Source organism: Paralichthys olivaceus, chromosome 9 (assembly GCF_024713975.1).
Source record: "Paralichthys olivaceus isolate ysfri-2021 chromosome 9, ASM2471397v2, whole genome shotgun sequence".
Classification (NCBI taxonomy): domain Eukaryota; kingdom Metazoa; phylum Chordata; class Actinopteri; order Pleuronectiformes; family Paralichthyidae; genus Paralichthys; species Paralichthys olivaceus.
In genome coordinates, this window is record NC_091101.1 from 17,367,764 (window position 1) to 17,385,000 (window position 17,237).

Consider the following 17,237-nt stretch of genomic DNA (forward strand, 5'->3'; position numbering starts at 1 on the left):
ATAATATATTGAGATTTTTTTAACATGGACATTTTTGAGTCCACAGTATTATGAAAACATGTTTTTTAAACTAGAGATCCAGTGTGGTTGAGAATGCAGCAGTGCTTTTGAAGACAAGGAGCTGAACAGAGGGACTCTTACTTTGAAGGACAGTCCAGCTGAACATGTTGGAGTGAAGAGTGCCTTACTAACACAGTCTGCCTTGCTGCCTGACAGTAAACGTTGCTTGGGAATGACAGCGTGTGCACTCGCCCAGTCGCAAGGATGGATGGACAGATCTCTTGGCAGACGGGGGAGTGGGGTCAGTACTCTCTTCTGCTCTCTTTTTTCTCTGAAAGGAGGAAATGGCGAGGCAGAAGCTCAAACGCAAGCGTCTCTCTCAGCCCTGAGGGGGTGCGGGGCCTGGTGGAGAAAGGACACATTGACAGGCAGAGAGCACGAGGGGCAGATTGGCCTTTATGCAGCACCGGAGCCATGCAAGGCCTCCGTGTCACACCGAACACTCAGACCCTCCGTTATGGAAACCCCTTCAGGAGGGGGGCAACAGAGAACACTGCGATTCCACATCCACCTGGGTAGAGAAGACGCACACGGACTGATAGCTTGATAACCAGTTTGTTTGGGGGTTCAATGATGTCACTGGCACATAAGGAGGAATTTACTGCACAGATACATTGAACGTGATGGTGATCTCCTGTATGGCTCTTTTGTAAAGCTTTTGCATGATCATAATTCAGAAAGCTTGTATGATGTGTGACATCAGGTGACGGTAGATTCATTTTCATTTGCAACAAGCAGTCTGTAATAGTCTTTCCATTTGAACAAGCCACTCAGAGGAGTCAGTAAGTCAACTTTTTTTACGGCTTACACTTAACAGCAGTGGTGACTCGCACGTTGTTTTGTTTTATTCCGTTATACTCTTATCTGATTTTGTCCAGTTACATTTTGCATTCCTGTGCACTGGCATGTTTGCGGAATAAATAAATGAGTGAAACTTCAAGACCGGATTTGAAGGAACCAGTCACAGTATTCATGTTATTTCAGTGTTTCAACCAGGGAGCCAATCAGCTCCAACATTAGACTGTTTCTGTTTTAGCTGCCTTAACAAACGGTTGCCGATCAGATTCTTCTCTTAATGATTTCCAGCGTGAATGATCATTATCTTTTAATCATTGATGAAGACATGTTTATTTACTTTTGCCAGTTTTACTGTTGTAACTTCTTGCTGCTGACTTAAATGTGTGTTTTTTTCTGTTTGATATTTTTGAACCAATATTAGTCATTTGAAGGACTAACAGACTTTAAGTATGACATTTAAAACAGATGTATACACAACCATATTTTTTATGGCAAATATTCATTTTAAACAGCAATAGACAGCTTTAATCTTTGAAAAACATGTTCTTAGCTGGAATTATTTCTTTGTGCTGTTTAAAACTCTGCATACACATACAATCTAGGGTTGGCAAAGTCACAAACGTACACAGACCCATGCTTCAGTTTTCAAATAACCTGTATAAGACTTCATTAACTATTTTCTAATATTTGGCTGCATGTATACAATACAGAGATTACATGAAATCATTATTTGGTTCTGTTTACATGTGTAGAAATACATTTAGTTTTTGGGGAAATTGTATTTTCTTCTTCAGCGTCATATATTTACTCTGCATTGGTATTAGTTGCACTTTCTGATACAATATGAATAATATCAAGCAATCCTCTTTTTTAAGGTACATGTTCAGGTTAATCACTAGTCTTACTGACTGGTTATTAAGGAGAGGAACACAAATGTATCGGTGATGTGTGAATGAATTAAAATTTAACCTGTAAGTCCAACAAGGTAAATTTGTTAAAAGGGCAATTTAGTAGGGGAATGACAGTGTTGGCTCAGTGCTGAATCCAGTACAGACAGTGCATTGGTAATCTTGGTTAATAGAAATATTGAGTAGCTGAAGTGTAAGCTGGCTCACGTCACGTTGTCACTCTTCCCTGACATTACAATGTGCAACATCTGTGATCAGCTTTATTTTTGCAAAGAGCCATTTAACTGCAAAGTTGCATTACTGACATCACACTCAAAAAGTTCCATATCGGTGGAATAAACTCAATGTTTTTGTTTGTTTTTTTACTTCAGAAATGTTTTGTAAGAAAGATCAGTGCATCGTATATTAAACTTATACAATGCACCTATTGTGAGAGGTATTCTAGGGATGTTTTCCATGAAACAAAATTCTGTAAATGAGGTGCAGTACCATAAGCTATGACAGAATAGCTGAAACACAAACTTCATTTGAGTAACATGTTGAATGAGATTTAACTGCAAATTGTGCAGGTCTTGGCATTATTTTCCTGGAAGCTGATGGTTATCTGTCACTTATCTTTTTATTTCTTTTGCAGATTCTATCAGTTGCAGGTTCAAGGCTTAATGACATCAATAGATGGCAAAAATATCTAACTATTCAGTTTGGTGTTTTAGCAAATCATATATTACAGTATTAGCTTGACTTTTTGAGAATGTTTCTTTTTTGGTTGTGTATTTGGTTGTAAAAGATTAAGCTATTTTTGTAATTACTTGTCTAAATATGTATAACTTGAGAACTGGTTAACTAAACATGTAGAATGAAATAAACTGGTTTTATGGTTTCTTGTCCATTAAATCATAAATAATCATGTATAATTATTTTTGTTTAAAATTTTGTTTAAACCATTAAAAGGAAAATTACAGTCCAAAGTAAAGATCTTTGTTGTGTGTGATAAATCATGAGTATTTAAGGCTTATTTAAAAATTCAACCTGGGATGATGTCAGAGGGAAAGTCAGCAGACTTTATCCTCTGCAGACTCTATATCTTAAGTCTGGGTCAATGCTTTTGTCAGATTATCTGCACAGAAGAGGGCAAGTGTTTGGGTTGCACTTGCAAACCTTTATAAAACCAGCAGGGAGCGCTGAAGTACCTTTAATGAAATCAGTGACTTCCTAGATGGAGATGCTGAGGTGATCGTTGACGTCACAGATTTGTTGGATGGTATTTGAACCATTTTTCAGTCTTGATAGCTGCTCCCAAAATTTGAAGAATAATCATACAGTGTACTGCTCATAAATTATAGAGTTTATTGGATTGTTACAGGGAAGTACTAATTTATAGAAGTACTCATATCAGTACAAAACATGAAAACACAATATTGTTTTTTTGAACCTGTTGTAACCCAACACAGAGGCACATATAAAACCATTACGACACACATAAGCCTATCTCAGGTACTGACTGTATCCCTAATCACAGTATTTCTATTTTTATACTCAGTCTTGTGATCCAAGCAAATGAAAGAGGGTTACAGCAGCTTTAATTGTGAAAAACAGTACGTCGAGCAGTAGCACAGAAACAAATCATGGTACAAAAGCCACTTGATAGCATCAGATAGAATAATTTTAAATCACCCATTTACCTCCATATTCTGTCAGTCATCTAAATGTAAAAAGTAAAAATAAGTAAAATTAGTTTTTATGACAGTTTTATACAATTTAAAGAGAAAATTAACACTACCCTTTGTTAACATGTGTTCTGACCAGGCTTTGGAACCTTCATTAAGGCAACTGTCAGGTTTTACATTTTTAATGTAAATTATCATTAGCTACACAAAAAACATGTTAGCCCAACTGCTAAAAATCGTATGCTAAACTAAAATTGTATGTTAAATACAATTCAATAAAGTTAGCATTTAAATGATATCGTTAAAATGACAGCACACAGTTGGAGTAACTTCATGGCTGATAATGTTTTGGCTAAAAACATGAACTTAGGCCTGGGCACTAAAATAATATTAAGGCAAATGAATTATCATCAATCAACAACAACAGATCTGGATGGATGGATGGATGGATTTTACTAAATCAGATTCACATTTGTAAAATGTGTTTGCTCATAAAGAAGAGTTTAAAACCTCAACTATCACTCAGAAAAATCAGTCTGTGAACATCAAAGGAATTATAATGTGACACGAATCGTGATAATTATCGATATATCGACTGATATCATTTATTTATCTTAACACAATGTTCGGCCTGTAGCCCTCAATGAAACATAATCAAATCGTCTGTATGAGCACGTGCACACCTACCGTGTACCCCCACCTGCTGCAGACCCCTGCCCACCTCTCCGTCGTGACTTTGATGTCCCCTCATGTTAACGGTGTTATCTAATAAACGAAAGCAACACACACACACACACACACACACACACACACACACACACACACAGTCTGCCTCTCAACTCCTCCCTCCGCCCTGCCTCTGATTTTTTTTAACCTGATCCATGTTGTTGTTTCACTCGAGCAAATTTAGTTGCAGGAACATTTGGGACTGTCTCCCTCGTCCTCGCGCTCCACGGCTGCGGCGCCAGTACGTTGTCTCCTATTTTAAAAATATAAAATAAAACATGGCTGGATCTGATTCCTTCTGACTGATTCTTCTTCCTGTGCCTCCACTCACAGGTGATCCTTGTATATCAGAGCAACGAGGCGTCCTTTTGTCGGGAAACCAACATTTGAACCGAGATCCCGGGGAGAAGACGCGACACGCAGGTAAGAGACTGAGCTCGTCTTGCGCAGAGATATTATCGCTTCCTGACGCGTTTAACCAAAAATAATCTGTGAGTCTCAGATTGAATCCATGTTCATGTTAAACACGTCCTCCAGTCCTCCTGTTGCGCAGACGCTCAAACCCGCCCTTGTTATTATTCTGGAATACGGGCGTAACTGTGGTGTAGCACAGACACAACAGTCACAACAGTGGACATGCTGAGGACATGCTGAGGACATGCTGGTGTCTCTGTATGGATTCATATACATCTGTTAACAGCTGCCACGTTGTAGTCTGGGTCTGTACGTGAGGTTTGATTCTATCAGTGTTTTCACTACAAGGGTTTTCTGAGTCACTCACTGTATCATTGAGTTTAAAGCTGTTAAAGGTTCAGTGTGTAAGGATCTGTTGGTAAAGGTTGGATATAAAATTATTGGTGTGTGATCATTTAAATTGTATGATCTGTTGTTTTCGTTACCCTTGAATGGGCCCTTTATGTTAAAATACTTTATATTTACATCAGGAGGGGGTCCTCTCTACAGGAGCCACCATGTTTTTTTACAGTAGCCCAGACTGGACAAACTAAACACCTTTTGAGTTTTTATGACAACTGAAGGTTTCCACATATTCTCTTCCATGTTTGGAAGGAGAGGGTGAGGTGAGGGGTGTTCAGGTTTAGATTAGGATAAAGGGTTAAGGTAAGGTTAAGGTCAGTTTTAGTTTAAGATTAGGTTTAGGTTAAGGTCAGGTTTAGGTTTGGTTAAGGTATAGGTAAGGTTTAGTTTAAGGTTATGGTTAGTCTCCAGCAAATGAATGTAAGTTAATGCAATTTCGTCAAGACACGTGTGTGTGTGTGTGTGTGTGTGTGTGTGTGTGTGTGTGTGTGTGTGTGTGTGTGTGTGTGTGTACTCCTTCTTATTTACCTCTTAAGGACCTTTTCCAGGATAAACACTGACCATGTCAGGACAAGGAGACCACAGTAGAATCCTGCTTCCAATGAAGCAAAACGTAATTTCTGAGGTCCTGGTTAAGATTTGGAGTAAGGTTGTGATTGTGGTATGGTTAAGGTTGTGGTTGGTTATGGTTAAGGTTAGGGATAAGGTTTTTGTTTGGCTGTTCACAACGAATGGACGTCAATGCAAAGTCCCTCTAAGGATAGTTGCACAAATTTGTGTGTGTGTGTACGTGTGCAGGCAACATTCGTATTTGTGTCTGGTGTCACCTCAGGAGATTGAGCCTTGTCCTTGTTTACCTTACTGGGTCAGATGGGTCACACACACCAGCCACCATGGCAGACTGTGTTGTTGACACTACTTGCCTTCATACACTGTATGTGTATGTATTTCCATGCATATTGTATCAACATTATTTTGGTGTGAGTTAACGATACAGCCAGTCAGGACAAGTTCACACTCCCTTTAGGCTGTAGACTCTGCACCAGTCGAGCTAGTTTTTCTCTACAAATATAAACACAGATAAAATGAAACAGACACCCATGTTGGTCTTTCTGTAGTTGTGAGGACACTTGTTTACATAATGCCATACCCCAGTTTATCCCAACACTAGCCTTGACCTTATTCTAACCTTATCCCTAAAAGCAAAATATGACCCTCAAACAGCCATTGGAACTCATGAGGACAGGCCAGACTCACAACAACAGCTAAACAAATGTTCTTCCACAAAATGGTAAAAACACACACACATGAACGCAGCAACAGTTCCCACATAACCTGTTTTCATTTCCAGTCTGACACAGACACACATTAACTGCTGGTGAAGCTTCATCTTTAATGGTACAAATAAAACAGTTTGTCAACAACGCAGCAGCGATAAACAGATCAAAAATATTCTGTAGTATTGGTTCAACTGTAAAATCTGCCCTGGTTGTATTGTATGATGGAACAGGCCTGTTGTGTGTTTACTTGAATGCTTTAGAGTTGTGGTGCTTTAATGAGCTGAAAGGATTATTGATATTTAACCTAATTACTCAGTGCTCAAACTTAAACACTTTCAGCTTTTGAATTTTAAGTGTCACTTAAATATATAGTACTTTCAGTGTTTGTATTTCGGATAATATAAATATTCGACTATTTTTTGATATGAAAACTTACATTTTAGTTTAAAAAAAAACTAATTTCCTGAATTGAAATTCAATATATTTGGTTGTCTTTTTATTTTTATTTATAGTCATAATATGAATTCATAATAAAGTTTATTGTTCAAATAATTTCTTTGTCATTAAGGTTTAATAACAGCATTTTTTTATTCATTAAAATCAGTCAGGCTCTTCAAAATTTCCAGCAAATTTGAGCTTTTAGCAAATAACAAACCAAATCCTGCACACTGTCGATACTCCCCTGCACAGGGGGAAATCTACGAGTAGAAATAAAGGGTTTCCCCACAAGTGTTAATGTTATTCTCACTGACTACATGTGTGACACATTAAAGCTTTACAGATATAAAACTTTGTGTTAGCTTATAAGGTGGAGCAGCGCCGTCTGTTCAGGTGGCACCCGGCCTACACACACCAGCCATGACGCTGACGTCAGAGCTCTGGTGAAGGTTACTCTGTAGGTAGCTCTTTGGTGCACTGTGTTTGATGAGGGATGCAGTGCGCCGGAGTCAACAGCAGCCAGCCCCAACTGTCCTCCTTATATACCCCCCATGTCCTGTTCCACCTACATGTTGACCCCCACCTGCTGACTGCTCTTCTCCCTGCAGACACCTGAAGACAGGCAGCCGCACAGTGATCGTTAAAACCAGGGCAGTTTATATTCAGCAGTCCACATCCCTGCATCTGATAGTTGATGCTGGGATAAGCTGTGACGTTCAGAAGTTCGGTAAGCAGAGAATATTTCTGTTCATAACGCTGAGTAGATCTTTAAATTACAGCTATAACAATTGATTCATTGATCTAAAGAAAATTTATTTCATATTTAATTATTTTTCAGTTCAAACCTCTTCAATAGTGGGATTTGCTTGTTTTTATCATCAGTGATATTAGTTTTAATATCTTTTGATTTTATAATGACAAAAAAGGCAACTCACAGTCATCACAATTGCATCTTCTCACTTTTGTCATTTTATTGACAGAACAATGAATTCATTTATCAAGAAAATAGTGAGCAGATGATTGAATATTGAAAAAGAATTGATAGTTCTCCTGCATATATCAGGGCTATAACAACCGATATCAAGTTAACATGCAACTGTTTTGGAAGTGGATTAAACAATTTAGCATCTATTTAAGCAAAAAAGATTAAAACGTCTTTCTCATATATCACAATAAACAGAATATATTGGGGTTTTAAATTTGAATCCATCTTCTTGAGCTGTATAGAGTTAAAAAAGTCATTTTTTACTTCAATTTCATGTCAATTTCCAACATTTTATAGACCAACAGATTAATCATTGAATCTAAAACCTAATCAGTATATAATCTTTTTTATGAAAATAATCATCACTTGCAGTCCCAGAATATCCTATCATGCTTTCCGTGCAGCCGGGCTAAAGATTATTTTCATGCTGTCTCATGAATATAGTCTAATATGAATGAATATAGCCATTCATCAGTCTTTTTAGATATTTGTGGACTTGGGTGCAAATGCAGCCTCGAGCATGTAGCATCAAGCCATTTCTGCTTGAACAGAATTATTCATCAATATTTAGCTATAAGAACATTTCAGTGTTTCACTTCCAGGGCACTATCTTTTAAAAAAGGACTGCATAGCATCAAATGATTGTGAGTAGACATATTTTATTTTACCCATGTGACTGTTTCCGTACATTTCAAGGAACTGTGGCTGTTTGTTGGGATTCTTAAAAGTCTGTGACATCTCTGGTATGTTTTTTTTTATTCTAAAACCCAAATGTTAGGTAACTATAGGTTGATATGTCGCATTTTGGAATGAAAGTCTGTATTTAAAAAAAGCTGAATTGTACTGTCAGATTTGCCCCTGGAGGTTATATTGGCCTACTGCTGAAACAGAGCAGATCAGTCCCAGGATGAACTTACACAGGGGAAGACCATCACAACTCTTTGTGCGTTTACTGCTTTTTGAAGATATGGATGTCAGTGTCAGGCCGTCGGTCTGTTGGTCTTCTGATGAAATAGCTCAGCAACTTTCAAATGGATTGCCATGGAAGTTTGCACAGACAATCATTGTCCTCAGACATTTAATCCTCATGACTTTCAGCACCATCTGACTTTTCATCTAGCACCAACAACAAGCCAGAGTTTGTACTTATCCTCTGAGATATTGATAGATGGGCACAAAATTCACAACATTCCTGGTTAACAAAATTACTTAAGAAGATTTCTGACTTTTCCTTTAGTGCTGATATGAAGTTGACTTTAGTTTTTTTTGTGGGTTAGGGTTATAGTTAAGTACCTTGATGAATACAGGTAAGATTGTTATAACATTTGGTACACGCATTCTTGGAACCCTTAGGATGAAGTGTAATAAGTCTGACCTCTCCTCCATAGTCATCATCGGGTCAAAATTCTCGACGAATAAATATGAAGGCATCCTATCAGCTTTTGCAACACTTTGCCTTTATGTCAAAATTAGTTAAGCAACAACTTAAACTGAGTTGTTGAACATGGAAACGCTGAAACCTTCTAAACGTTAAAGCATGTTGGCATTTTGATGTTCAGCAGCTTTGGTCTGAATTTATTTGTGAGTCATCTGATCCATGATCATGTCCCACGTCCTCAAGTTCTGTGTTTGGACATAAAGTGGTTACGCCCACTTATGAGTAACTAATTAATAAAAACTTACTTGCTGTCTGAATATTAAATCCACTGGCTTTCAAACAGCTCTCACATGTCGCTCTGTCTTTTCATGAACAAACACAACCCCCAGGCTTCTCAATTATAATCCACATGTACTGTATATTTTGTCATAGCATGATTTCTCTATTTTTAACAGTGCCCATTGTCTCCCAGTAGCCGAGATGGAGGCCAAAGACAAAGCTAACAAGGAAAGGCTTGGTTAAACAGTTGGTGAATTTGTTTGTATGGGGCTCAAACTCCTGGAAAACATGTGTTGGGGACAGATCGTCGCTGTGCATATTCAAAGGTACAGGGTGCAGCATAAGCTGGAATGGCTTTGGAGGACAGCCAGTATTGCTGTGTAGCTTTCCAGGAATGGGTGCAATGGCAACTGTGCGCCATTTGGTGTCTGGTGTAGCGAGGGGAGGAAGCGGGGATTGTTGCTGAGGAGCATGTGGACGATGCAGGTTTGCATATTGCTGAGCTGCATCGTCAGGGTGCAGGCAAGCAGGAGCACTTGGTGCTGATGTGGACATGAATGCAGGACAGGCAGAGATGCAGGAGGAGTGCCCCCCCCCCCCCCCCCCTCGAAAAGTTTCTATTGATCTGTAGATAGACGGCGAAGAGGGGGAGGAACAGACCAGCATAATGGTAAAGCCAGCAAAGCAGTAGCTGTACCTGCTCCTCTCTCATCCTCCCTTTTTTTTTGGGATGTTTCTTGTGTTTGAAGGTGGGTGTATCAGTCCCTCCCCCCTCATCTCTCCTTCACTCACTCCATTGCAGTGTGTTCCTACTGGGCTGTCTAGCTGCACGCTCTCATATACGCACACACGCTCGTTCCTAAACACCCCCCTCCCACCCTTCATCCGTCTGTGTCTGCCGCCATCAGACACAGAGAGTGATAATATCTGCTCCGACCCCCCCCCCTTCTCCTCCTCCTATTTTCCGTACTCCTCCTCTCCTGCATCTTGGCTATTGATTATTCACTTGTGCGTTCATTTACCACAGCGTCTCATACAAGATAACCCTCCTTCCTCTTCCTCCTTCCTCTTTAATTCCTCTCATGTCTGTCATCTCTCATGTTTGGACTTGGCCTTCCTTAATCGTACTTTTTTTTATTAAGCCACATCACTGATTTATTATCTGTATTCAGTTACTGTCTGGACACGTCACTCTGCTCTCTCACTGCATGCGTCTCCCATGAATCACTGCTGTCACTCTGTCCTGGATTTTAAAAAGACACGACTTCCTCCACCTTGTCTGTGTAGAAGACAAAGCTCTTTGGACTCAGCTCTGCGTTATAGTACAGTTTGAATATTAACATGTGGCTCAGCCATGACTGTGCTGTACCAGTGGAAAAAAAACCTGGGAGGAACAAGGACGGGCTCTGTGGAGGGAGGAGCTGCTGTGGAAGCAGCCCTGTCATTGGTCGGTGACGTGTTCTGCCTGCCTGCAAAAGTCCGCCCGGTTGGCTGCTGCCCTGCATTGAGCACAGCAGTTGTGAAGAATTACCCCTTCTCCTCTCTGCCCAGTCTCTCTCTTTCCTGCCTCTTCCCCTCACATTAATGACTGGAAAATCATCGGTGTCGACCACGTGTGCCAGCCTGTGCCACCTCAAGGACACCACTGTTCACATTATATTGCAGCAGGATTCATATCAAGTTAGTCGATTACTTTCTGCTCCGTGGAGCTCAGGGGAGTTGAAGTGACGTCTCTGTCCTGCCTGCAATCTCCCTCCATCCTCTCTCTTCCTCCCTCTTTCTATCTCTCTCTCTCTCTCTCTCTCTCTCTCTCTCTCTCTCTCTCTCTCTCTCTCGTATCACTTAATCAAGACGTAGCTTGCCCTTTGCTGTTCATTGCTGCCTCCCTCCCTCCCATATGCTCCGCTCCCCTATGTGTTTGTCCTCGCTTTATTCTCTTTGGCTCTGACGCGTCCACCCTCCTGCCTCTTGGTCCTCATCATCGTCCGCTTAAACAAGCTCCAAACAAGGTTGTGTCTTCACATTCAAATTTCTCTCCTCAACAGGCTGCATGTTTAGTTCTTTTGGATTAATGTTTGCCCTTCTGCTTTTGCAATCCACAGCAAGACAACAAGCAAGGACATGCAGAAGAGAGGTCAGTGAGGAGGATGACAACAGAGGAATAACGGACAGCGAAAGAGGGATGAGAAAGAGACTGAAGTAAGAGGAGGAAGTGGAACTCTGAAGGGCCTACTGCGAGGGGTTGTCTGCTGCTGTCTGACTTTGCTGGATGAGAGCAGGACGGGGCTCAGTGTGTGTTTGGCCTTGAATCGTGGCTATATTTCATCCTGACAGCCACAGTCATCCATCCCATGTTGCTGAGCTGCAGTCCCAACGTACCCTGAGCGGAGCCGCCACCTCGTCTCGTCAGTGCAGGGAAACCTTCCCTATACAAGGTTCTGCTTTTTTTTCGTTCCACAGTACATCTGCCTAAGGATAACTAGCACCACAGAGACTACCACAGCCTTGGCCATGTTGACGTGAATGTAACAGTGACTTACGGTGGGCGTCCTTAGAGTCAGACGAAGGCATAGATGCTCAGCAACATATCTAAGCATTCCAGAGTAATGTCCTCAGAGTAGTTTCTGTTTTTTCCTTTTTTTTGAGACAGAGCTGGCCTCTGCTCACGGTCAAGGCCCTCTATCTCGCCCCAGTGAAACCTCAGCTGCCACATTTCCCAGGAAGAACTAATAAACTCCCCCAAAATACTTTGAACGTACGGACTCGCTGCCTTTCTGTGCCACGGAAAAAACTGAATATTTTTGCTTCTCTTCCTCTCTGTCTCGCTGGGGATTCTTTTTCTTGCATGAACATTAGTCACCCTTGCACTCGTCAGATATTTTTCCGTCCATCTGCCCCGACCACTGTTTAGTGTTTGTAAGCGTCTCTGATGGCTGTCAGCATGAGCATGGGACGGGACACCAAATGGCTGACTCTGGAAGTGTGTCGTGAGTTTCAGAGAGGCACCTGCTCAAGGTCTGACGCCGAGTGCAAGTTTGCCCACCCCTCCCGGAGCTGCCATGTGGAGAATGGTCGAGTCATCGCCTGCTTCGACTCACTGAAGGTAACAGTGTGACACACATTACGCTCATCATCTGACACTTATACATACATATTACATCATGTTTGTTTAGACATGTGTATTATGGTCAACGTCAGGTCAGTTGATGCCATCTGGTTCGGCAAAGTATTGTATAAATACTGAAGTTAAGGTGGTGCCCGCTTCTTCAACACATAAACAAACACACCCACAGACGCACACAAAGGTTTCCTGTGGTTTCATAGTGGAGACGGTCTTTAGTTCAGGTCAAGTGGCTCAATTATGAAGAAACAGCATCCTCACTTCATGAGTGTGATGCTGGTTTAGGGCGTCATCCGCTAATTAAATTCTTCAATGAAAAAGATGCAGCACAATCAGTTTAACAATTTCCTGAGAGAAACTGTGCAAACTATCTCAGTTGGTAAGTTGATTTTCTCAGTTTGTCTGCCATATTGACAGTACTGATGGAGGATGACACACAGCAAAGGGTGGTGATACATGAGGTGTGTTACTCACCAAAATCAAGATTTTTTTCTAATAACATCAGCATATATATCCTGATGTTTTTTATCATTATTTTATGTCCTTGTCATTTTGTTGTGGCTTTTTAATATAGTTAAGTATGATCAACACATTTTTATTATCTTAACTATTTAAAATGTCAAATTTACCCCAAAGTGAATTGTGGATAGAATAGAGGAATACCAGCTAAAAATGGCATGTTTGAAGTGTAAAGCAGTATATTACAGCTAGGGGGGGTGCATTTAAAGGTTATACATATTCATTGTGACAAGATGTTGCAATAGCATCAGGTTCCGAGACCACACTAAACGCTTTGTCAGCTCCCAAGGTGTCCCATCCATGGTCAATAGGTGTTGGGACGCCCTCTGAAACCAGCCTCTGAACACACAATCAGAAGCTAGCAGCCAGTTAGCATGGCTAGCATCGTTAGGATTGTCACGTCATGCTGTGTGTAGAAGTTATTTTTGGTTTCACAGCAAAGTGTGACAGGTGTGTTTACAGTGTTTTAGTGCAGAACGGGCTAAAATCAATGTGTCTACTCCAGGTGACATTTATAGATCAACACTGGTCGGAGCTGGAGTCTTTAGACACGTATGAAGAGAAAAACCGTTTAACTGGGAGGGATTCACATGCACTCACAAGAACCAGCTCCCGGACAAAGAACAGAGAAGCTTGTATCACTTCACACAGATGTGTGACATCATTCTCTACAGAGGACGCCATTACACCACCATATCTGTGACATAAAATCATTTTTTACAGCTATTTTAGGGTTTAAAATCATATACATATATAAAACCTCTAAGACTGAATGTAAATTAAGTTTTCTTTAAAGTGGATTTTTGCCTTTATCAGATATTATACATAGAAACAGGAAGGAGATGTTGGACAAGAGACCAGTATGACTGTCCTACACCACTAGGTTACCATGGCGCCCAATCAACTTACTTCATGTAATCATGTAAATCCAATACTCACATAAAGCAGGCCTACTCACTGATTTAAGCAATGAAATTAATGATAATAACAATAATAATAATAATAGTATTAATACAACCACAGTTGCTTTTGTATAAATGGTAAAATCAATGAATAGCTCCTGACAATTTGTGTGTTCTATTATGTATTTGATTTTCCTCCATGAATTAACTAATGTTATTTCGAAAGCCCTCTCATTAGTTTAATGACTCTTATAATGCAGATATTTAGCAAATTTGTATTAGTTTAACTCTTTTGATAAACCTCATTTTTGCTTTCATTACATATAATTTAATACTCATCGTATTCATTTAGATATTAAATCAAACACATACGTCATAGGTGCTGTATGTCAGAATCCAGGATTCTCTGTGTCCACTGTATATTGTCATATTGCCCAACCCTAATTTAAACCAGGCACTTAAACAGTATTCTGTACATCAATACATCTGTACGTCTAAACACATATATTTGCGTTTGTCAGAAACACGTCCACGTTCTCTGTTATCAATACATTTATTATTCCCATTTGGCCGTCATGTAATCTCCTGCTCTGCTCCACCTCTGATGTGTGCTAGTCGGTCATCGCTGCAGCTGCTCTCCTGACTCTCATCCTCTCTCTTCCACCACAGAACCACAGTATAGTCACGACTCGTACAGATCAGAAAAGCTGACGCTCTGTCAAGTGATGTGATGCTGTACTGTTTTTTAGAAAAGCTTTGACTATAAATGGACATTTGTGCCAAAATCACGAATAGACTGTTGCTGTGTCAGGGTGTGTGTCTGGATGCACGTGTGTTTTTGCAAGAGGTTTTGTTAGAGCAGCTTTCCTGCAGCTAAAAAGTGAGACAGAGACAGGGGGCTCTCTGTCTGAGTGCAGCTGCTGTCTCCTGGTTTATTGAGTTAGAATTTATTATTCAGCCATTTTTCTGTATTATGTCCTCCAGAGCAGGAGGGAGCTGTGGAGAGAGAGCGCGAGAGAGGGAGAGAAAAAGAGAGGGGGCCTAGCAACAGCACAGGAGTGCGTACCCATTGGATAGTTTGATCTTCCTGAGTGGCACGGCTGTTTTTAGCACAGAGCAACAGCCTGGCTCTGTACTGGTTGTATTGATGGGAGGAAGAGGCGAGATGCTTTGTACCAAAGGCAGAACTACAAGCATTAAAGGACATGCTTGGCTGTCGGAAGCCGCGGGGTCATGTTGTTAGTTTGAGAAAGAACTGAAGTTGGTGACAGTTGAAGGTCAAAGCTGCCTTCTTTATCAGGAGCCGCAGCAGAGCTGTGGTGCCAGCACAGTGTGTCAGCAACCACCTCTTTACACCAGTGTTTCCGTCGTCATTGTTGTTCAGGATTACCCTCAGCTAACAGTTGTGTTTGGTCGACTGACTAGAAAAACAAAGAAGCACCACATGCTGTGCCGTGCACCACAGAGCCGCTCTACGGCATCACTCTGTCCCCTGCTGCCCACTAAAACGAGGATGTTTGTTAATTTCATGGAATATATCTGCTAATGGCCTCCCTCCTCCTCTTCACCGTCACTCCCATATCTGGTAGCTCGAGCTCGGTCCGACCTGACCGCTGTCATTCCCTGTTGCTCCTCCATTAGCTCTGTGGTCGGTCTGAACCTGCTGCAGGGGAGGGAGGGGCAGCTCACCTCCCAGTTCTTTTTACGTTTAACTGGAGTCCTGCTGTCATCTCTTATGAATAGTGTCGACATCACATCTGTACAATATGTTGTAGATTTAAGAGTCGCTTTTGGATGATATCATGGTACCGGATGCAAGTAACGATTATTTCTGATATCGATTGATCTGCAGCAACTTAAATGTTTGGTCTGAAACATCCTCAGTTACTATCATCATGCATGACAAGAAAAAAAGAATATTCACATTTGAGGAGCTGGACCCAACACATTTTTTGAATTCTAACATTTACAAGAGTTTACTGACATGCTGGCAGCTCTGAGGCTACACATTTTTAGCACATTAGCATGCTAGCATTTTATAAATTATTTGGCCTCACTTTTGGGGAGCAGTCATGTCGTCCATCTTAATAAAGAGTCTATGTGCTCTGAGGTGCTTTTATCTGTTTAGCATGTCAGCGTGCTAGCATTTCATAAATTGTACTAAACATAAAGTACACCTGATGATTTAGAGAGAGCCATTAGCTTTACAGGTATTTCCATATAAACCAAATTACTGAGCAAATTAAAAAGTGTTGAGATGCAACGTCTATAGATTTCTGTGCCAGATATCTTTGCAGTTTGTCCAAAACTGAATATACATATTTCACAAAACAAAAAAGCAAAATGTCAGGTGGGAGCATGTCTGCATGTATAATATATGGAAATAGTGCAAAATACAAAAAAACGATAATGGTAATGGTTTAGATTTGTGCAGCGATCCTATATAACAATGTCCTATCTCTCTCTGCTACAACAACACAGTGTATTTACAAGGGCTTTCTCTGTGTTGTGTGGTGTGTTGCTATGGCTACCAAAAGGAGGATTCCGGACACAATACTCTCTTCAACTTCTTTTTATTGGCTTCTTTCTCTACCGCTGATTTTTTAGATTTTATGAAGCTCTTCAATCTGAATCAATCTTTGTGTTGCCAGAGCACAAAAATTCGGTCTGTTATTTTGTCCGGCTTTTGTGTTTTGAAGCAAACACTGCGTAAGGTTCATCATTAGGCTCATTAAAAGGTACTTTTCTTTCCCTCTGAGCTTTAGCAGCCTTGCTGGGCTCATGGGCCTCCACCCTTGTTACAGACTCATCCCTGAACGCTCAGCCCGCTGACGCAAAGCTTGCTCACATCTCGGGTGTAGGTGAGAGTGTTTGTGTGAGCCTATGTAGCATCCTGACCATTTTTCAAGCTGCTACATGTTGTATAATCTTTTGTCTGCTGTGTGATATGAGTCCCTCTTGGTTGCTGGTATTGGAGGCACGAGATTCACTTCGATCTCCTTGATGCTTAAACCTCTTTTATGCGTCCTCATCTCAGCATGACATCATCCATCAACGTCAGAGTCTCTGCACAATGACGTCAGTTTGTCTTCAGTTGTGCGCCATGCTCGTGTTGTGATCACATAATGTGAGATGTCTCGTGTTGTGGTCCGATGCAAAGGATGCAGCTGATTCTCAGTGGAGGTAGTTAAGTGGGTTAACAGCACATCCGCAGGGGCAGACAGCTGCTGTCGGCCCAGGGGTTTAATGCAGACTGCAGTTCCTCCTCTGAACGCGTGTTGACCTGCAGTGTTCCTGCAGCACCATCTTCACCTTCCCTACAGACTCTGGCAGGGATGAAGGACACTGCTTTAACGCAGT

The 17,237-nt window shown here is 40.9% G+C and overlaps 2 protein-coding genes across 14 annotated transcripts in view; both read left to right on the forward strand.

Annotated features, from left to right (window-relative positions):
• Positions 1-2,739, forward strand: part of LOC109634598 (collagen alpha-1(XXIII) chain) — a 118,003-nt gene extending 115,264 nt beyond the window's left edge. The window contains exon 32 of the mRNA XM_069531992.1: positions 339-2,739. Within this exon, the coding sequence (XP_069388093.1) occupies positions 339-389 (51 nt within the window). The 3' untranslated portion in view covers positions 390-2,739. The remainder of the gene's footprint in view (positions 1-338) is intronic.
• A 1,505-nt stretch (positions 2,740-4,244) lies between these two features.
• Positions 4,245-17,237, forward strand: part of mbnl3 (muscleblind-like splicing regulator 3) — a 30,613-nt gene continuing 17,620 nt past the window's right edge. For 6 of the 13 annotated variants that reach the window (XR_011244064.1, XM_069531729.1, XM_069531728.1 and 3 more), the window contains exons 1-3: positions 4,245-4,400; positions 4,493-4,582; positions 11,438-12,438. Coding sequence is in view for 11 of the 13 variants with exons in the window: in XM_069531729.1 (XP_069387830.1) it covers positions 12,265-12,438 (174 nt within the window). In the remaining 2 variants the exon portion in view is untranslated. Of the gene's footprint in view, positions 4,401-4,492; positions 4,583-7,301; positions 7,421-10,324; positions 11,016-11,042; positions 11,345-11,437; positions 12,439-17,237 lie in introns of those variants that run through there. The other 7 variants (XR_002202461.2, XM_020080750.2, XM_020080738.2 and 4 more) reach the window with 4 other exon arrangements.